Source organism: Stegastes partitus, unplaced genomic scaffold, assembly GCF_000690725.1.
Source record: "Stegastes partitus isolate 25-593 unplaced genomic scaffold, Stegastes_partitus-1.0.2 Scaffold558, whole genome shotgun sequence".
In the NCBI taxonomy this organism is placed as follows: Eukaryota; Metazoa; Chordata; class Actinopteri; family Pomacentridae; genus Stegastes; species Stegastes partitus.
In genome coordinates this window covers 330,042-352,503 of record NW_007578289.1, presented here as the reverse complement: position 1 = coordinate 352,503, position 22,462 = coordinate 330,042, and the positions used below count along the sequence as shown (strand labels likewise).

At 40.8% G+C, this 22,462-nt stretch overlaps 2 protein-coding genes across 2 annotated transcripts; both read right to left on the bottom strand.

Annotated features, from left to right (window-relative positions):
* Positions 1-5,689: 5,689 nt before the first annotated feature.
* si:dkey-97a13.12 (vexin) lies at positions 5,690-9,069 on the bottom strand. The gene is made up of 5 exons (XM_008288438.1): positions 9,003-9,069; positions 8,701-8,732; positions 8,030-8,197; positions 6,602-6,678; positions 5,690-5,954 (listed from the first exon to the last, which is right to left on the bottom strand). The coding sequence occupies exons 1-5, from the start codon at positions 9,067-9,069 to the stop codon at positions 5,690-5,692; spliced, it is 609 nt and encodes a 202-aa protein (XP_008286660.1).
* Positions 9,070-12,144: 3,075 nt separating this feature from the next.
* Positions 12,145-13,527, bottom strand: rrs1 (ribosome biogenesis regulator 1 homolog). The gene has a single exon (XM_008288434.1). The coding sequence runs from the start codon at positions 13,498-13,500 to the stop codon at positions 12,418-12,420; it is 1,083 nt and encodes a 360-aa protein (XP_008286656.1). The 5' UTR covers positions 13,501-13,527; the 3' UTR covers positions 12,145-12,417.
* Positions 13,528-22,462: the final 8,935 nt, after the last annotated feature.

Genomic DNA, 22,462 nt, shown 5'->3' with positions numbered 1-22,462 from the left:
CCCCCCCCCATCGCTACGCAGGCAGCACTACATCTGTCCAACAACTAAAACCTCCACTGAATCCCGTAAGAGACAATCCAGTGAAGACTAATGATTTTTATCCCTACTTTGAAGCAGGAATGCACTGCCAAGGACGTCCACACAGAGGCATGGCTGCTGCTATTGTTTTCAACACATTTCTAGGTCACTGCCCTTGTTCAGAGGAGTTTTCTATTGGGCCTGTATTTTATTTTGAACAAACACAACCCGACTCCGAGAGCAGTTTTGTACAGACACTAAAAGGCTAGTTATTTTCCTGCACCAGTCTGTAGTGTTGAATCAACCTGCACATACAGTACGCTATAGAAATAGTGTGTATTACTAGCAGTGGCTGCTTTGAAGTTTTATATTGTTAATATATTGTTTAAATGACAAGAAAGACATTTTATGATGTAACGCTACTTATTGTGTATCTCCTCCAGCTTGTTTTGCTCAACTGCCCCATTGCTGTTATCAAACCACATACATGCAACTTTTGTAGCTTTTTGCTGACGCCCATGTGCTTTTTAAAATCACACCATGGGGTTTTTAACTACACACATACCTTACAGCATGTAACCAACGCTTTCAAATTCGAGTAACAAAAAAATGCAGTTGTGTGGTTGTTGTGACAGCAGTGTTATGTTGCTGAGAATGCCTATCCGCGGTGATGTGAAGTTTTGATGATGGAGATAAGAAGCTGTCAGTATTGCACTACTGAGTTGATTTTGCTGCTGAGAAAGGAGCAGTGTTTTTAAGGGCAAACTGGATAGCACTTGTGATGGTATCTCTGTTTTTTTTTCCAACACAGCGTTTCCTTTCCAAGGCCATAGCGTCCGTGGCGACATCGGTTGAATGTATTTCATTGCAATGTACATGTGTCAGAACCTCAAAAATGGAAGGGTACCTTAATGTTTATTTCTGCTTGTTTTTATTTATTTTCTGACAGCTCTAAAGCTTAGATATTAATATAAATCGGACACCACGAGTTTTTAAGAAGTGTAACTTTGCTGACGGAACAGCCTAAAAACTCTCACTTGCTCTAAAGCAGTTCAGTCTTTATTAAAAGAAGAAATGAAACCATTGCTTTGGTCAGATGATTCCGTGTGTGATTATTGATACTGACATTTTCATATCATTAGCGTTCAACAGCAAGCATTTGATTGAGAAGGATTTACTTTTTATGTGAAGGCTGTAGGTTTTATTTATTTAATGTCTACTAATTTATTTATTTCTTAAAAAAAGAAAAAAAAACATTTAAGAGAAATTATTTGAAGAATTATATTGTCTTTTCTCTTTCAAATTCAGGATTGGGCTACCATACAGTTTCATTTCTCCAAGTTAGAAGAACATGCACTGCCACTAATTTAATGTTAATTTGTTTTCCTGATGAGGCAAGATCTAGCAAATAATCATCCTGTAGTTGTATGTGTGATCTTGTAACATATAGATAGGAGTTTTTGTTTTTTAAACTTTAATACAAATGTGTTCTTCGCTGTTAGGTAGCAGGACTCCATCTCCGACCTCTAATCATAGACAAATTGCACTTTTTACTCATCGTTTAAATTTAAATGTTTGTTCATTCTCATGATGTAGCTCTCGTCCTTACTTGTGTGTGCGTGCGTGTGTGTGTTTCTCCATTTTGTGATGAATGCCGACATTAAGTTCATGCTGCTTGATTTTAACATGTTCTTTTCTCCTGTTTGGCTGCAGAAATGTGTACTTCAACATACACTACATAAAAACTTTAAAGACAGATGGCTCTGGGCAAAAACGCAGCTAGACACAGCAGATTTATTATTACATTCGATCGCTGCAGCAGCCACTGTCTCCATATATCCTGCTGAAATGCCATTGAGCAAGATCCCAAATCTTTACCTGCTCGCTCATTATTAAAAATGCTGCATAGGAACAAAGTACTCAAAATTTTGATGTAAATACGTGTGAATTTGGTTGTGATTCTGAAAGAAGAAAGTATTGCACTGTGCTTCCATGGTAACAGCCTGAGTCATGACACTTTTTAACCACCTTGACACAAACTTTATAATCTGGTGAATTAACACTACAGATATAAATGGTCTTGTATTAGTGCATCCAGTTTTAGTTATAATCTGGATTATCCTGCATTAAGCATTTGAGTGAGAAGAAGCAGGGAATCTTGTCAAGGAGATCAAGTGGAAAGATCAAGAGAATATGGTACACAACAGAAAGCTGACTAACATAACATATAGGTCATTTCTATTTCAATCTGGTGGCTGAGATGTGTCTAATCTGTATATATTTGTGTCTTATGTTCTGTTTGTTGGTTTGACTTGTGTTTGTACATTCCAATTGTTAAGTCCAAGATAATGCGTGTATTTCTGTTAACAAGACTTGGCCAAGTAACATCATAGGTTTTGAGGGAATTAAGTACATTTACAGGATAGTAGCAGCTGCCATATACTACTATAGTTATGCATGAGCAATACACAAGATGCTGGACTTTGCTTTCATATACAAGGTGAACCACAGATGTAACACTTGCGCTATATTTGGTAGCATTTTCAGTTGAATTCATAACCGAGGTACCATAGAAATCCTGCCAGCTGTCTTTGTAACCATGTACTTAATTTGGAAAAAATAAATGCATTTATTGCATGACTTCGGTGGTATTTCCTGTGTCTGCATGTTTCCATGTCGTTCGTCTTCTGCCAAGTGCCCCTGTACAAATTACTGTACGTTACATGGCATAATAAAGATTTCTGATCCTTTAGTTTTTCTGACATGCTCACAGCAGGCGTGGCAACATCCAGAGTTCATGCCAAAAATGGATTTCTTGAAGGTCAGTTTCTTGAGGAAAAAAATGGAAATTGAAGTCCTTAGGCTTACATCATGTTTAGTCACTTCTCCTCAGGTGGAGTTGACAGCCGAGCAGGTGAGGTCTGGGGGTGACGACTGATAGAGAGGTTTAAGCTGACTCCCCCCTGTCATGTGTGTATGTATATGTTGGGATGCTGTCAACTTGGCCTGGGGTCCAGGGACACGAGCCCCCTCCACCAGAACAAGAGACCTCTCCACAGGGTCAGCTGCTGCCCCTAAAAGGGCCCACTCACCCATGACTTAATGCCCCCGGGCTCCTTTGTCCTTAGGGCTGTTGGTTTTACAGGCCCATTCACTCAATTGCCCCCCAAATGGAGGGAGGCAAAGGACGTGACGACTTGCCTTATGCTGAAGGAGCAGCAGCGCGCATGCATTCAAACAATGTACACATAAACACGCAGGCGCCACATGCACGCCATGTCCACTTAATCAATCTGTCCACCCTTTGCGCTCATTCTTCTACAAGAGGGTCTTTTGTTCTTGTGTGACCCACACTAAGAGTTGAAAGATGTCAGGGACCTTTTGCCTCTTAATTGCTTATTGGCAGCAGCCCTTCCACCTTATGTTTCCTGCATGTATTTAAGGGAATCAGCTCATAGAATAAAGTGACTTACTGACACAGACACTTAGTTATGCAGTTTCTATTGTCAGATTAACTGAATAGGTATTACATTTGTAAACTATTTACATAAATGAGCACTTGACATGCTATAGTACTGCTTTAATTTTGCTATCCAGTGCACATTTGCAGCCCTTTTGTAACTCCAATCATTGAGTCAGCTTGTGGTAGACTAGGTAAAGTATGTGCGTGTCCCTTTTTGTGTCTACCTTGTACACTGAAGACATGAAACAGAGCCTGCAGGCGTCCGACCAAATCTCCCCTGCCTTCTCTCTCCAAGCACACACCCATCGGGTGCACACAAACTCTCCCACACACACTGTTTGCCTTTGTGTATGCTAGACAGCAGATGGCAGCCCATTATAGGGCTGACAGAGCAGTCATCTGGCAGGCACCCTGTTACCCCTCCTCCCCTCTCCTCCCCCACTCCCCCCCCAAAAGACACCCAACACAACACAGCAGGGAGAGGACGCTTTTAGGCGGGAGAAGTCCACAGCCACAGAGCTGCGTGCGTGTTAAAATTGGACCCTGGCCTTTCCGCCCTATATAGGTCACTGTTTCCACTGTTGTGTGTGTTTGTGTCAGCGCCACGTGAGGTAAGTCAGGCTCACATTTGACTGGGGATTTGCCAGCGAAAACTACCGCGGATGACTTACTTTAGTTTGAATGGAAATTGTATATGCCCTCCATGTGGCCCTTTTCTGACTGAATTAATCACAGCGATTCGAAACAAGAAGCCTGTAGCTTCAGACTGGTGATGTGTCTCCTTTTATGCAACTCCTATTCACTCATAAACACACAGTAAATCTCTTTATGGGACGCACACGTATTTCTTTCTTTTATATTCTGCCATCCTACCTCTCCGTAATCTTCCTCAAAGGGTGAACTTCTCAGGTAAACGTGCAAGATATTCTCACTAATTCCTTGGCTCTACATAAAAGTGAGAGTCACATGCATGAGATAAGCTGCAACAGTAACGGCGGCAGAAAGGCCCTCTCAGATATTCACCTCATGAATCACGGTTTGATCAGAGGACCAGTGGAGCTGTCTGCCTTTGTAACATTTACACCCTTCCCTGTGCAAGACATGCCTCCCAAACACTGGCCCCAGAGTGACTGCCTCCTACAGCCTTTATTACAAAGGATTATACAACAGTGAATATCAAACAGCGGGGGGAGGAGGGTCTGAATTTCCCTACGGAGGTCAAGGCCAAGGTTAGGATTGAGTTTGCTGCTTGTATCCTCTGCAAAGAGGTAATCTACAGCCCACCCTATAGAGATCCCACCACAGGGACATGCTGGGAGGCACCACAGAAGAAGAAGACGACATGCGACTTCTGAGAGCTACTTTGGTGTTGCCGGGGCAACTGGCACAATCCCTGATCCTTTGGCGAGGCTTTCAGCAGGCCTCAATCACACTTCCTTTCGCTTGAGGGAGTTTTTTTTTTTCTTTCTCCAGCATTGTGAAAAAGGAGGGAGGCCCTCTGTGCTCGAAGGAAAATGAACAGGAGTTTAAGTATTGAGTAATATGCTGAGGCATGTTTCCACGGAAATAAATAGACGTTAGTCAGGAAGGGTTTGCTGGTTTATCATCATCATCATCGATATAATAACTTCCATATTATGCAGCAATATATATATTTATATATATACATATCAACAACTCACATGAGCAAATGAAGTTATGAAATATGAATGACAAAACACACACAATGTGATAGAAAAAGGCTACATTTGATCATCATGAAGCATCACTTACTGCTTCACTGACTGCCACTAGCTGCTACGTTATTACACATATGATTGCAGTGACTGTAGTTATTTATTTAGCGTAAATCTGGCATTTCATCTTGGCATGCTGGGCAGAGAAGAGCCACTGCTCAGCTCTCTGTACAGTCAAACATATCTGGCACCTGTGGCCACGCCCCCATTAGTGATGCCTGTCCATCAAATGTAATGGGCAAAATGACCTCACCAACATCACTAATTAGGGTGGGCGCCTTTAGCCTCTTGCTGGCTTCTAGGAAATGTGACTAAGTCGAGAATATCTGATATGGCACAGGCCTGCATCAAGATATTCAAGACTTGTTTATTTCAGAAGCACCCCTGTGTTTACCCACCCACTCCCCCCCCACCAACGCAGCCCCACCAAAGTGAACTCAGCTCAGCCACCCAAGACAAAGAACAGGGCTTCTTAGTCGCCCTCGAAGGCCCCATTGGTGGCTCCCTGGCATTCACTCTTTTTCCGGCACTTGGACAAGATCCTGTGGAGCAAGCTTGGAGATCTGTGTGTCTGGGGCTGGGAGGCCACGGGCTGGGGAGCAGGGATCTGGGGCCTCTGCACCAGGAAGGGGCCCTCGCGCTCACCCTGGCCCCCATCCAACCCCACTCCTCCTCCACCTCCTCCTGCCGCTCCACCTCCTCTGCTCCCCCTCCTGAGTGCCTGCAGAATGTGTCCACTGGGGGACAAAGAGGAAATAACAAACACAAAGGCCCTGTTTATTCCTTATGACCCAAATTCCACCGCTAGCAGACAAGACAGGCCCGGAGCTGCACTGAGGGCTGTGTTTGTGTTGAAGTGTGCATGAGCAAGGTTTACTGGCAGGCTGGGATATACAGCATTTGAAATAAAAAAAAGCCCCGGTGGCCTATCAAACAGCTCCTGCTGCTGGTGTTATTGAGTGCCGTGATAAAATGCTGTTTAATATCTAACAATGTCTCATTAAAGCTCTCACAGGATTTGAGCTGTGCTGTCATACATTTTTATTTTCGGTTAAGATTAAAAAAATAAATAAATAAATAAAAATACAGTCTTTCCTTTCCCTCTTGCTCCTCTTTGGCCCTAATGAGATGCAGTGTGTGAGTGTGTGTGTGTGTGTGTGTGTGTGTTTAGGGGGCTTAGTAATCAGTGTGCTTTGTCAACTAATGAGGGACGAGAGGGGCCACCTGTTCAGGGGTGCTGGGCGGAGAGCGGTGGGATGGGATTTGGAGATGGGGGGATGTGGGGAACATCTGCCGGATGCTGAGCGCGTGTGCACGATGGGTACACTTGTTGAGGGGGATGTGTATAGTTGTTGACAGGCCCGTTGTTGGTGTTTACACTTACTTTCCATATCTAACGCGCTCAGCGTCACCGGCCGAGATCCTCAGAGATACGCTCCTCCGTAAGCCTTTAGGAGGCACCTAGAGTGGAAACACGTTTGAGTTAAAATTGTCCTACTGATGTCCTGAAATAACCTGCACACTGCCTCTGATATTGTCCTCTGTTTGTTTGACTGCCTTTCCCCCATTTTAAATCTCAGCAATCACTTCAAACATATTTTTGTTTCAACTTATTTCTGTCCTCAAACACTAAGAGAAGACAAAAATGGATTCAGGCTGTTTGGTGCTAGACTTCCCAACCACTGTATCATCTCTTCAAGGTATAAAATATTCTGCAAATAAAAATGGGCTCTATATATCCCATTAATTGAACAGAATTAGCTTTTAATGAAAACTTTTAGATAAATTGTTTAATATCAGTATGAATACGTTGTAAAGCTTGACTGTAACTCCACTGATTTAACACTGGACTCAAATAGTGCTGTTTTATTCATGATGGATACCTAAAAATGACTTTTTATCCCATGTATTCTTCTTCCATGTCAAATCCTGATCAAAGATTTAGGTTTTGAAATGGTTAATGTTGGCATGGAGCCTCAAGCAAAGATAAGGAACGGGCAACAGAAGTCACTTCTTTCTAACTCCACACCCACTTTTCATTTTCAGATGTGCAGTTTTCAGCACTAATTTAAACTGTCTGAAGTGATTCACCTTTATGTGAATTTTTCTTTAGACCTTTAAAGGGACCTTGCAGCAGTTTAGAATATGTTTCATTAAAGTAAAGGGATTTGCAAGTTAGAAAGGAATGGTCAATAATAAAGTATTACAGCCTGATAATAATGTGACTTTTAGTTTTCAGGCTCTATTGGTCAAAGTCCAAACACCCCTGATACAACATTTCCCATAATGGAACACACTGGATTAGAGTCTCTCTGGCATTTATTTGTGCAAATTTTATGTCTCACCCTTGTACTGAGATAGCCATAAAGGCACAACTATGATGCAATAAGGGTTTTCCTTTTTTAAATTTTGCAGACTCCCACCAGAACTGTTCATTGCCAGAATAAACTCAACTTTGTGGGTAAAACTGGTGGAGGGCATCTCTAGTTATTCCTCACTATATATGCAGAAATGAGAGATCAATTCGGAAAAAATAAATAAATAAATTCTCACCTATTTAGTGTTTACTACTCAAAAACACAGACACATCAGCTCAGTGGAGAAACAAATGCATTCATGTAGTACCCTGTCCCTCATAGTAATAAGGTTGTTCGAGGTTTTAGTTATATTTAAAACCTACATTGCTAAGGAGGCACAGAACAGAATAGAAAGTCTAATCTGGCCCTCAGACAGTAAGCAGCAACAGCAGCAACAACAGCACAGTCCAGTCATACTGCATTACTGAGCACATTCAGGCAGCCAGCCAACCAACCTGGCCCAGCTCCATCACGCATGAGGCGGGGAAGTAGCCCTGCTGCCCGTCCTGCAGCCGCCCAAACCACCTCTCCTCCTCATGTTTGGACAGCACCAGGATGACGTCACCCGGAGACAGCACCAGCTCATCTGGCCAGTGAGGCCTGTAGCTGTGCACCACCACCATCTAATGGACGGAGAGAGAGCTACAGTCATTTCTACTCTGACTTGTTTAGTTTAAATTGCAATATGCATTTTCAAATTAGGCTAGATGTGCCATGTTAAATTGCCTTCTTGTTGGGATAATAAAATGTGTTGTTGTGTCTCAGTTCTCTCTGCAGCCTGTGGGTCAAATTCAGTGAATGGAGAGGATTATGTGTCAAGATTTAGAGATTAACTGCTGTGTAGTTAAATAGAAACCCTAAATCTGGGTCTACTCTTCATTATCTGTTCCGCCTAAATATGGTTCTTGTTGGTCAGAGGAATTAGATAAATTAAACTGAATTGAAATTGGTTGACATTATATAACGTCAATGTCACCCTCATCCATTAGTCTTCATTGTATGTAAGACTTCTATGACATTGTGAATATTGTTTTCCATTTCATCTTTCTACTGAAGACCTCACATGGGATTAACATCTTAGATTTCTATTCATGTATATTTAAATCAAGAAGAAATGTGAACTTGCCTTTTCAGCTTCTGCCCTGTATCGATACCTCCCTGTTAACCATCGAGAGTAGAAATGAATCAGCAAAAAAAGGTTAGTTTTAATATTTGCTGCAAAAATGAATGAGAATATCTTAACATGAATGCCTATGCATGAGTATATGTACAGCTGCATCCTTCAACAGCCCATAGGGAGAGAAAAAAACAAAGGATCTACGCCATTACTTATTAACTAGCTGGAACTGATTTACTGTCTTGCCATCACTAACAATGTAAATAATGTCATGCTAAGCCACACTTCACAGCAGATATGGTTCCACTCACCTTGAGGAGCAAGGACAGTGGTGAAGACTTCAAAGTGTTCACTGCTTTGCATGTAGATTCGCTGCATCTTGAAGATCTGACACTTGCAAACTGACCGAGACTACTGCTCTCTCCCTGCACAACCTTAAAATAAATGCGGCTGACTAATCCGCTGCAGCACTGACTGGAGCTGGACACAAGCAACAACACATCCTCTCTGGAGTGTAACGCACTACAAGCACGTACACTGCAAGATTTGGGACACTTCAGATCTTATTTAGTGAGAGAAAGCATGTTATTATTAGATTAATAGGCAGGTTTTTATTAATTTTTCAACATTAAATATGACCTGGCAGATTTATTTTTTAATATTTTTAGCTCATCATTGGAATCAAAGGCAGTCTCTTTCCCAGGGATCATGCTTGACCACCTCATATTCATACCAGCGTCTATTGTTCTTTGACCATCTGGTCACATGCAGGAGAAGTTTAGAGGCCACTGGCACCGCTCGCTGACGTGAATGAGAATTCATAATTTTACCTCATCAAGAGTGCTTGATTGATTTAGAGTTATTGACTGTGTCCCACTTTGCAGTGGCCTGGGTGAGCAGGGACAAAGATGAATGGGCTTGGGACGGACTGCTCAACAGATGGTGATTGAAACCCCACCGCCTCCCATGTCCTGCTCCGGAGCGATGGAGCTTGGCTGTGAGCTTGTGTCAGCGATTAAAAAGCATCCATCAATAACACCAGAGATCACTCAGCCGGACAATCATATCTGAGCAGCCTGCAACCATTATGATAAACAGCTTTTAATACTTTAAGTGAATGATACATGCATTCTTTAATTCTGTTTTCTGTAACGAATCTACACATAAAATATGGGCATTCTATTTGCCCTGTTATTTACAATGTCAACAGGAAATAAGGCTGAATCCTGGATAAGCTGGATGACCTGAGCGAGGAGAAGTGTGTTTGTTTACCATCTAAATGAGTAAAGACCTGTAAATGGATTAGACAACTAATTAGCCTCATTATCTGTGGCCTCAGCAGTCCTGCAAAACGCTCGACTGGACTGCAGCCCCTCTGGCTCTCAGTCGACTCTCCTTCAAAGCAGGCACAGCATGAAAACACTCACCTGCAGAGGACACAATACCACCAGTTAATGCATAATGCGCCCCCTTTGAATGATAGAAAAATCGCTCTCAAAGTGCATTTTATGGCTTTAAGATGTGTTCAAATATATTGAAAGTGCGATTTCTGGCTTTGTGAGCTGTTTGTTACCCTCCTCACTGCTCCTAATTCAGTGTGATGCCTCCAGTCTAGACTCCAAGGCCAAAGCAAAGCCTTTACATAACCAAAAAGCACAGCTAAGCTGCTTAGAAAAGCAATGTGATGCTTACTTCTAGGAAGAGGAAAACAGATGAACACTGAGCAGCTCAGAGCGTTTATCTGTGAAGACAATCTGGGATAGTTATTGAAAAATAACTGAAATACACAAATGAAGTCAGACATTAATGTAATAACCAATACTGCTCCATTAACAATGTACATGATGTGATGCTGACATGCCTCAGATTGGGTTCAGTGCAATTTTATTAAACAGTCTGACTTCATACAAATGAAAATCTTTTATACCTGGGTTGGGTGACGTGGAAACATTAAAAATAGATTATATAAGTTTGTCAAATTTTGCCAAGTAACTTGTAATAAGTGTGTATGGAAGTATATGTGCATGCATCCTGTAAATATCTCTGGGTGCCTTATTGTAGGAAATGTCGCAAATCTGTTTATGGCATCATTTGTTTTTTTTAGTACAATTTAGCATTAATTTATTTAGCTCCTCTAATTTTTTTTATGGTTTTATTAAAAATTTTGATTAAAAAAACCTGACCATGTTGTTTCCTTGCCTCAGATACTTTTGAAAATGTTCTGCATCTGATATTTTTTCACATCACACATCCCTACAGACACGTTTTGTTTTTTTAAAGCTTTACCTAAGCAACCTGGCTCCACTTGAAACAGATCTTTCAAAAGGAAAAGCACATTTTACCTGCACTGCTTTTTGTTTAACACTTAAACAAATGATCGTTGTCTACTCTGTGTAATTAAACAGAGTGATAACATACACAATGTTGTGGTGCTGTTTAACTTGATGGATGACCACTTTGATGCAGTTTTCATTTGCTTTCTATAGATTTTATCTCAAAATGTGCCCCAAAAGGCCTGAAAATCCACAATACAAACGACTTTTCAGCAGGTTATCATAAAGTATTGAGTTTGTTGCCACTGAATTCAAAATGATTTAAAGAGTGTTTTGTTTTATTTTGCATAAATAAAAGCCCTTCTAGGGATGGCTGTTCCAAATTAACCATTTGCAATAAAGGATAATTGCACTGGATAGCTATTTTTAGTTTACTTATGTATATTGTATATGTCCCTATCAAACAACCCAAGGCAGCAAATGAAAATAAATGAATTAAAAAGATCCCATCTGCCTCTTTGCTAAGTTGAACAGGCAGCAGTACTCTTAAGTTCGCTTCATTTATGAATGATGGTGCAGGTATAAAGCATGCTAAGTGCACCAAAGAATGTTAAAGATATTAGATGAGATTTTTTGCACAATCTATAGATGTTTAGACAAGTCCTTAAAAATGCCTGTTACTTTCTTAGAGGTCAAGGTGACATCTACTAATTGGTTTTTTGCCCAATTAAAAGTCCAATATCCAAATATGTAGAAAAAGGTAGAAAAAAAAAGCTAAAATTCTCTGATTCCAGCTTCTTAAGTGTAATCGTTTTCTGGTTTCTTTGCTCCTCTAACAGTTAACTAAATATCTTTGGGTTGTCGACCCAGAAAAAGACCCACAAGGATGGGAAACCTGACATTTTATAGACTAAACCATCAGCTGAACATTTAAGAAAGTAATCATTATTACTGAATTTGACACTGAAAATAATCATTCACTGCAGACCTGGTGATAGGAAACAAAGCAGCACATTGGAGTAGCTCGAACTAGAGACTGTTTGGCAAAATATTAAAATGATTATGCAATTATCAAAACTGTTTCCAATTATTTTTCCGTCAGTTAAATAACCATAAAAAAATCTAAACATCCATCAGTATCTGTCAAAAACTCTGGATTTCATTGGACAGAAACAATCACTCGATTTCAACTTGTACTTCAATATTAAAGTATATTTGTAAAGTGTTTGACATCAATATCAGACATTTGTTATCATTTTAATCAGCATCTAAGAATGAATGCTGATACCGGTGAACGGTAAGATTAATGTACATGGAGGAGCAGAGAATCAGGTATCCTGGACTGTCACAGCATCACACCTGTCAGTCACAGGCCCTCAGTTCATATCAGCATCATCAACGTCCAGTCCAACGCTTTAAAACACACGCAGCCACACGGACGACACGACAGTCCTCAGTGCTTCCCAGGTTTGCCTTTCTTCTTCCCTCCTCCTCCTCCTCCAGGTCTTCCTCCTCCAGGTTTACCTCCTCCAGGTCTTCCTTTCCCTCCTTTCCCTCCTTTCCCTCCCTTCCCTCTGCCCTTCCCTTGCATGTTTCCTTTCCGTCCCTTCTTTCCTGCTCCTTTCTTGTGTTTGGCTGCAGCCTCCTCTCTGTCATCCTCCCTCATCTGCTTGTTCACAGCCTTGGTGACGTCCAGCTTGGGCTTCTTGCTGTCCAAGACTTTCAGAAGCTCCAGTTGTCTCTGCTTCTCGTTGGAAAAGTCTCCAATGAGGGGCTCGAACTTCCTCTTCTTGCCCGTGTTCTTGGGCGCCTTCTCTTTGGGCAGGCGGTCCTGGAACCTGCCCATGGAGGCTGTGGAGGTCTTGGCCACACTCACCGCTCTGGACAGCTCGTCTTTGGACTGCTGGGCTTTGGGGGTCAGACCCACACCTGGGACTTTGACTTTCTGCGCTCTGGCGATGTTCCTCAGCCTGTTGAGCTCGTTTTTGGCCACCCTCTCCTTCTTGGCTTTTACGCGTTTGGAGAACTGGTCCTCATTGGGGTCCGAGGTCTCCGGCACCTCGATCAGCCACTCTTTGGTGTCGTCGTTGGCCCTCTTGTAGCCCCAGCGTCTCTTCCATTCCTTGGCGTTTTCGTCCCACACCAGGTTAGTCTTCTTCTTCTTCTGGATTCCCTTCAGCTTGGCGAACTGCTCCCATTTGGTCGGAGGTCTGGGCTTGGGAGGCGGCTTCTCTCTGGGCAGCGGGGTCGTCGCGTCCGGCAGTTTGGCCACTATCGCCTCCTCCACTTTCTCCGTGGGTAGTTTCCATAGCTCGTTGATGAGAAGCTGCGTGTTGTCTCGAGCTAACGAGCGCAGGAAGTCCTCCTTCTTCTGCTGCCTGAAGTCTCGGGACTCGACGCGGTTTTTGTCACAAGCGAGCAGGTTTCCGACGTCAAAGTCCAGGTCCAGCTCTTTGTGGACGGAAACACTTTTCAGTTTTTCTGCTTCTTCTTGCTCGGCTTTAGCCAACAACTGCTCCACACTGCACGCAGCCATGTTGGTCAGTGCTGAGTTCCCCACGTGTGAAGAGAGAAAAACACGCGAGATTTACTTCCGGGTCACAGTTTGTTGGGTGTAGTTCCACCTGCGGCCATAAGGGGGCGGCGGTGCCTCATAATAACTGAATGCAACACTTGGAGGAGAAATAATCCAAGAAGTAGCAGCATGGCACTATAATGCAACAATAAACAAGTAAAACACACATTTAAAATAAAATGAGCAGATATAATAATAATGTAAATGTAAAAATGAGCCATAAATGCTGCATCAGCCACGAGAAATGTGGTCGTCAGTCCAATTTCATTACCTAAACTTGTATTGAGTTGAAAATCAATCAGAAATTTGAGTTTAAATAAGGCACAATATTAGGCTGATGCAACATTATTACATCACCCTAACCCATCCAACTAATGTTTGTAAACTATAAGCATACCTAAATCATTTAATTCCAATTTGTATCCCACAAAAATGACTTTAATTAAGTACTGGAAATAAGTTATTTTCCTTTTTAGAATGTAGTCTATTTAAAAAAAAAAAAGATGAATCTAAATGAATTTACCTTCAAAAAAGCAATATGATCATTTCATGTAGCTTGACTTACTTGGACCAACTCTATTATTATAGGATGCAGGGTGCAGTGAAATCTATGAAAAGTGACACTGACAGTTCTTATTGAATCACTAACTCTGAACTCACTCTACATGCTGTACATCACAGACCTGTTAAAGCTCCACTTCACTGTTGTCCACCTACCTCAATGTACATAAAGTATCAACAACCCTGTGTTTATTGTTGCTAACTGAAGTCATTCCTTTCATTGAAATCTGTACAATTTGCACTAAATTTTGGTTCACTTTTAAACATGCTCTTTCACACATGTCCATAGCTACACGTGGTAGTTAAACACTCATTTTCCTTGTTTAAAAGCATGTTTTCTGTGTGTACTGTGAAAGCAAAGAAAAAAGTTTAATTTCTTGCATGTGTACACAAACTTGGTCAATAAAGCTGATTCTGACTCAGAAGAAATGTTACCAAAGTTTATACATTAAAATGCAAAAGTATAGAGTTCAACTGGAAACACCAACAAGATTTTATACTTAGTGATATAACTCCAAAAGAAATCCAAGTTTTCATTTAACCCCTGAACAAAGTAAAAAATACCTTTTGTCTTTATAATAAAAACAAAGTGCAGCAAGAACACTACCTGTCCAGGGTGTCCCCTGCCTTCACCCTAAGTCAGCTGAGACAGACTCCAGCCCCCCCACGACCCTAGTGAGGATTAAGCGGTGTATAGATAATGGATGGATGGCTCAACTTGAGCAGCTCCTTTCTCTTATTGTGTAGTTGTGTTGCTTTGATAGTGATTTTGAATTCTATTAAAATATAGCAAAATTGTCAGCCAGCTGTCGTCTTTAACTCCTGCATGTCGTGACTCTGTCTGATGATGGTTTAATAATAAAATCAGCATTTTAGCAATGCAGAGCAGCAGTTTGGAAGCGACTGCTGGGTAACATGTTGCCTTAAAGAGATGTGTGTCTGTTACAGAAACAGAAAAATATGCAAATGATAACAGCTTTATTGAGAATTCAGCTGTGATAACATGCAGAATATTCGAGCACAGAGACCAGGAGAGAAGAAGACTAATGTAAAGTGACTCCTATGTGCTCTGATCTGCTGATGAAACTCTGCACAGTATACAAACCTTTTTGTTCTGTGATATTTTGAAGCGCTGTCGAAGTCTTGGGTCCTTGAAAACTTTTACATTTAACTGAGTTGGCGTTGCTGCCAGCACCATTGTTTAAACTGCAGCTGACTGCAGCTGACAATGACTGGAGGTGTTGTTTAAAAAAAAAAAGAAAAGAAAACATACGTCAATTAACAATATTAATTTTGACACGTTCTCAGCTTCAGCACCACTAATTATACTGACTAATTGCAGCGTCTCTAATAAATGCTGGAGACTGCCCTCTTTAAAATCTCCTAAATGCCAACCAAAAAAAACAATCTTCCTCACCTTCTTGTTCTTTTTCTGGCTCATTACCCCTTTACCAAGAAAACAAACTCCTCTCTCATCCTCCACTTTAAGTACCAGCAAACTGTCTCCTATTTGCTTGTCTGTTGGACTTTTATAAAACAACTGCCTGAAGAGATCTACAGCAATTCAGGAGCCGGCAGTTCATTTAAACAGATAAAGTTCATCCAGATCAGGTTTGCTGTTCATCACTTCAGTTCAGCTCAACATGCTTTACGGGAATGAATATTAGGTAAATAATACTGTCAAAGCATCAAGGATTGTGTCATTAAAAAGAGGAAAAGAAATAATTGAATAAAAAAAGCAAAAAAGCAAATTTATTAAGTGGACTACAGAAAATGAATATGATGATATGATGATAAAAAAAAGAAAAAAAATGAACAAGAAAATGGAAAAACGGGGGACATTAAAAATGCGTGTGCCATATGTTTAGAAGGTTATGTCAGGATAATGGTCATACTCAGTGATATTTTAATTATGTGTCACTCAGCTGGTGACATGCAGACGCATATTGTCCAGATAAGTACACTGTGTGTCCATCTTCTATCAGAATCTGCTGCTTTTCATTGGTTTTTATTGCACTTTAGTAAAGTTTGGGATTTACAAGTTCAACTTTTTAAATGATTCCTCTTTTATATCATCGTATTTGTCATATTTAAAGAGAAAATGCATCTCTGTCTCTGTCGTGCAGCGACCACAGACTCGTTCTTCTCTTGGTTTTTGCTTTGCATCTGTGACGGTAAAGAGATATTCTGCATATTTATATTCATGATTTAGGGCCAGATCGCTGTAAAGTTGGTTTAATTCCTCCAATGTTCCAGATAAGCATCTTTTGTTAATGTAAAAAATTAATTAGTGGTTTGAGAGCAGTGTTGGCCTCAAGTTGAGGAAGGTTGGGTATTATCTGATCAGCAAGTCTCAGAACCAGCTGACAGAGGGAGCTTTTTTTTTTTGAAGAGAATGAAATGATATCTGCTCAAAACAGCATTTGACTCAGCTGGCATCTTCCTTCTGAGGTTGTCCCTGAGAATTATCTTTACATCCTTAATTAATCTTGTAGCCTGGTTTACATAGAGAAGTTAAACCTGAGCTGCAACCCTGAATCCTCAGAAACATTTCTTTGTCTGTCTGACAGCTAATCTTGACATCCATCATACTTTCAGGCCTTGAATGACAGAGACGCTATAACATGAACATTTCCATCTGAACACTTGCATATATTGATTCACTCCGTTTTAACATACATAAAAACATTCTGCATTGCACGTCTATTAATAATTTAAAGTCTAAATACTTAATTTAAAATTCTTAACATTCCATTTATCCTTTCTATCCCTCATTTTTAGGAAAAAAGAAAAAAAGAGAATCTATAAATATTAAAACATTCAGTGCTTTAATGAGTGAAAAGCCCATTCTCAGTGTTTCTTCTGTGGAAGTTTTAAGTCTCTGATACATAACTGTGTAAACCGGCTGGATTAATGGTTGATTTTAGTTGATTTTAAGTTTAGCTGTGGTGTGTTTAAGTCTCTTTCTGATCATTGATTAAAACTTTGTATGTCAAAGTTAAATATTTCAACGTTTTTTTTCTCCATGAAAAATAACCCCTTCTTTTAGAATGTGCAGATCTATGACATCCATGCATCTCTCTCCACCCATTTCTCTTCTCTAAGTGCAGCTCAAGCACACCAGCTCACATACAGCTCTGTAAAAAACACTGTAAAATTGCTCTGCGTTACAAAAGAACAAGTTGTGAAATTGGAGTAATTCAGCCAAGCATGTTCAAACCAGAAACAATCGGTTACTTCACTCTGTTACGTGCAAAACCCTTCAAGTCTGAATCTGTTCTCGAGACCGTCATCGGTACACTGAGGTTTCATTAAGATGGAAATGCTCTGCCACCGATGGCTTATTTCGCCCACGATGTGTCTTCCATCACATAATAAACACCATATGGACGTGTTAACAAGGTTAAAAAAAAAAGAAGATTTTCACCAGAGGAGTCTTTAAATGTTTAGACACAAGATGTCTCCTACTTCAGGGACTATTCTTAGTGTTTCGGCTCTGCAGGTTTCAAGCCTCTACGTAACGCTTGTGTAAGTTTACACACTGGACTGCTGATTGGCTTCCAGTTTAGAAGCCAAATCAAATCATAAACTATTGAAACTTCATCTTTTAGTGACAAACTCTGCAGATGCATCATTTTGTACAGCACAGCCCAAACAACTTAAATAACATGTAACAAGGTGCAAACTGCATTTTTAGAGAGAGGTTTCAAGTAATTTAGATTAAAGTTATTGTACATAGAATGAACCTAATATTATAATGTTGCACAAAGGTAGTTATGAATGAAAGCCAAATGTAATATCGTCTGACAGAACATTGCAGCGTTTGCGTGACACACATCATCTTCATCAACACGTGGTGTTTGCTTGGTTGTCACTGATGTTCAAATTTGAAGTTCTTGACTTTTAAAGGCAAGGAAGCTTTATTTAGAGAGCACAGTTAGTGCATTAAAACTCTTAACATTACAAAAACATAAAACAAAACCAAATCAAGCATGTGCCAGTGCTATAGTGCAAAGAACACACACATTAATACAAGCACACGTACTGTACACTCATACATACACATACATTCAAAGCCTGTTTAACGCCGGCTTAGACTGACAGTTCATCTCTGACCTTGGAAACAGCGGGTGACAAAACGTGCCAGTTATAATGTGATTCCACACACAGCTCCAGAGCAGCTCCTGGGCGGACTGTGTGGTGACACTGATTGGTCAAGTGCTACGTTGAAGGTCAAAGATGACCTTTCAACCTCAATTTCATATATAGAGCTGCACTCTTTTTTTTTTTTCCATACTTGAAATACATGAGAAATCCCTGAAATTGTAGACATGTGTGTACTTGCTTCTGTCTTTTGTTTTATAATGTAGTTTGCAAACGTAAGAGACTGTAGTAGAAATGTCCATTTTGCTTTAAGTTGCTGAACATGAAGGAAAGAATTGAACTAAAAACGGTACGTGATCACAAAATCTGCAGGAACTCTTCAAAAACTGAAATAAAAAATGAGATTATCATTGAGGGCTTTTATACTTGACTACACATTATTTAAAGAATTTGCTTCTCTTTGAGTTTCCGTGCTGACTCTCATAATGGCTGCACATCATTTTAAAGTTGTGGAGCTGTGATAAACTTTGTAATAGGATTACTACAAGTGTTTTCAAGAGAGACTAAATTCCCTGAATTATTAATAGCCCATCCTCGTCTCTCCAATGTATTCTGCATGGGTTTCTTCCATAGATCCAGGACTATAATGACTCTATTTTCGTCCTTGTCTCCTCTAATTTGAAGAAGGAGGGGGGGGCTTCCATTACAATTGACTGGCTGCTGGTTGCTCAAAGACGATGGTGTTATTATTTTGGGCTCCAGTAATTACATTCATCGCCACACTTGCCATGTGAATGCTAACACTCTGACAGGCACAGAGATAAGGTCACAAGTGATGCTGTGTTTGGAGATGTGAGAGGAAATGCGTAATTAGTGGCCCAAAGTCCCTGTTGTGATTTAGAGAGGGCTATAAGGTCCTGTGTGACGTGGATATATATCACCTAAAATCATCCAATTTAAACATAGTCCAGTGGCTGGCTGGCTGGCTGGCCTCGTCTGCTTGTGTCATTTCTTGCTGACTTTTGATCCCGGGTGAATTCAGCCAAACAGGATTACTTTTCCATGGTGTTTCTTTTATGAAAGGATATACAGCGCAGGCCGGATAAAGTTCTCTATGAGCTGTGACCACGGAGCAAAGACATTCCCACTTTCAGTGTCTGCATCTCCAAAGCTTTTAAATGTGCTTAAAGGATAAGATTTAGAAAGAGTTCTCTCCATAACATATTACAGCTTTCATGGGTTTTCTTTATTTGTTAGTTTCAGCCAAAGGAGCTCAATCCTCTTTTTTTCCCCCCCAATGAGTCCAATAAAAAAAGACATTTGAGACTTGCAGGGGGGGTTTGACATTATGCAACTGATTGAGTCCTACCTGAGTTTATTGCAGACAATAATGTAAGAAGGAAAGAAAAGACCTTGTTAGTGAGGAATTTATGTTTATTTATGTGTCAATAAATGCTTTCCCTTTGCAGCAAAACCCATCATTCAACCTACATTTTTACATGTTGCTGATCATGGTAACAGCCTGTGATCGCTTGTTGCTGTTTATAATCAATTTCTACTCTTTATGTTAAATGTTGGTTCACAAACTTGTCACTGTCATTTATTTTCTTTCATGGACCACAAGACCATGATAACAAATAACTTGATTTTCCCTAAAAAGGGTCTTTAATTCTGGGCTGCATGATGTCTCTGTGCATTCTGACCTCACCTGCCTTTGCCATGATGTTCATGATTCATCTGCAAAAGAGGAAGCCCTTGTAGTGTTTGAATACTGCTTGTATGATATGTAGGCAGGAAGTGCAAAATACATAAACCGATAGATGTTTATTCTCTACAGATAAAATGAAAACATCAAGCATTTGCATCTAACAACACTTGATCGTTATCATCTGTCTGGAGTGTGAAAGACATCCTTCCACGTAACAGAATGACTGAGATATAAATAAAGACTTTAAGCAGCTTTGCACATTTAGTTTTTTTTTATTTTTTATGAATGAACACAACTTATGAATGGTTCACTTAGCAGGGACAAACTCGTAGCTCTAACAGGATCAGCAGTTTGCATTATTTAAAGGGCTACAGAGTCAATTCAAGCTGCATGTTGTTACACGGCAGTTAAAATATTGAATTTGTCCGGTACATTTTCCTTTTTTATGCACTGAAGAGATGTCTTTGTTCTATATCTTTCACAGACAAATGTTGGGTTAGATGTGTGTGCATCGGTATTTATCTCATCTTTCCATAACCACTGACTGGTAGCCACCATGATCCATGAATCACAGTGAACAAGAAAGGACATTCATTCATGCAAACACTGGCCTGAGGCTTGAAGCCTCTTCTCCTTTCCAAAGTTGACCTGTTAGCATCAAAGAAGAGGTGAGAGCGCTGGAGGCCCAGATATAGGAGAGCAAAATAATCTCATCAGCACCATCCTGGCATAAATCAGACATGATTAGCTGCTGACAGTTTGCTTGTGTATTTATAGTTGTTGTGTTATTACATAAAATTCTTTGACCTACTTGGCTGGAGGACACAAGGTATTTTTAATACATTTGTTCAGGATTTAAAAGGAGTCTCTTTCTGTGTGCTGTCTTCAAAGAAATGCTGCTTTTTTGCATGTTTTACAAGGTGATCTTTGCTTTTCTGCAGGGAAAAAGAGAAGTGACTGAGCACGCAAAGGAGGAATTTCAGATGTCGCATGTGTCAAAGAGGCATATAGGAGGCTTAAAGATATTCCCTGAACATACAGTGAACCTATAGATTTATCACTTTGGCAAATATCATACTAAATAGCAAATTCGTGTGGCACAATTTCTTGGAAAGGAATCAATAAAAGGGCCCGTCTGTCTACGTTAACCCTTGGCTGCTCGTTCAAAACAAAAAATCCACATGACCTAGCTGATAGGCTTAGGCACTTTTGTAGATTACATTCTCTACATCCTCGCGAGGGAGATGAGCGTCCCCTTGTGAGCAGAGTTTAGTTGGCTGACAGTTGAGGTCAGAGCTCTTATTGATCTGCTGTGGTTGGGACAGAAACACCATTTGGCGATGAGCAATGCCTCTCAGCTACCTGCTGCTCCCAAACTACTGCCTGCACCGCGTGGTATCTCACGCTCTGAGAGGCCAGAAGATAAACTGCATCATCTGTTTTTGTTTTTGTTTTTTTTTCTTCTTTTTGCTGGGGAAAGGGGCGTGCAGCATAACCGGCTATTTTGCTGCATCTTTAGTTTTAAACATGACAAAAGAGGGTTAAAGGTAATCGTGTGTTTAGAACTCTCTGGAGACATGGCAGGTGTCCTGTTTGCAGGCGAGCAGGAAACACAGTTGTCGTCTCCCGGAAGTGCACCGCCTCTCGGTCCAGTTGACACGACTGAAACAGTTCGGCTCCCCGAAACCTGGCCTGCTTCCTAGACCCAGCATGGCATGGAGAGGAGAGTCCTTGAGATATCATTCCAACCACATCACCACCGTGTGCGTCTGTGTGTGTGTGTGAGGGGTTATGATCATGCATGTGTTTGTGCGAGTGTGTATGTGCTGGAGTGGCTCCATGCTGGATGCTGGAAGCAGACGGAGCCGGGTAGCGCCTGGTGTCATGGCAACTTACAGAGGTCGTCCCTCAGTTTGGTATTCAGCAGCACGGTGGGGGCTTGTTGCAGTGACATCATCGGTTACACCCTGTACTCTGCCGAGCCAGAGCCTCCACTAAGTTGCCTCACAACTTCGTCAGAATAGTAACTTGGTGAAGGTTGATTTATCAACAGCTGGTACTTTTTTCTGCATTTTTTGCATCAATAGCATCAGGATCTGAAGAGCACCTTCCATTCAGTCAGAGTTAAAATGATCTCAGATCAGGCCTCTAACTTTAACAGGTAATGCCAACCAGAATTACAAAAGACAAGACAGTCTTTTAGATTAGGGAGACACTAGTATGACAGGAATTGGATATTTTTCTCACAAAATAATTGTCTCACTCACTGTGGAAAATGTCTTTGATAGGGTGAAGTGGACTATCCAGGTGTCATCTTAGATCAAACTGAGTTTCTGTTAAAAATATTTTGGTGAATTTATTGGATTCACCTACTGTGCAGAGCCTCAGTAGTTGTATCTGTGCACACCAATTGCAAGCCTTTTCATCTTCAGCTCAGGACATGCCAGGGACGCCCACTATCTCTACTGCTATCAAACTTTGTAAGGTCTTGACCTTACTATGTGACGTGTCCTGAGATGACTCATCCGCTTCACCCACATCTGACAGAAC

What these genes read in the sequence shown, in the direction of transcription:
- rrs1 (XM_008288434.1), bottom strand. Translation starts at nt 13,500, where the DNA reads ATGGCTGCGTGCAGTGTGGAGCAGTTGTTGGCTAAAGCCGAGCAAGAA.
- si:dkey-97a13.12 (XM_008288438.1), bottom strand. Translation starts at nt 9,069, where the DNA reads ATGCAGCGAATCTACATGCAAAGCAGTGAACACTTTGAAGTCTTCACC. An exon ending in CACTGTCCTTGCTCCTCAAG is followed by an intron (nt 8,733 to 9,002) that starts GTGAGTGGAACC and finishes GATGGTTAACAG; the next exon opens with GGAGGTATCGATACAGGGCA. An exon ending in ACAGGGCAGAAGCTGAAAAG is followed by an intron (nt 8,198 to 8,700) that starts GCAAGTTCACAT and finishes TCCGTCCATTAG; the next exon opens with ATGGTGGTGGTGCACAGCTA.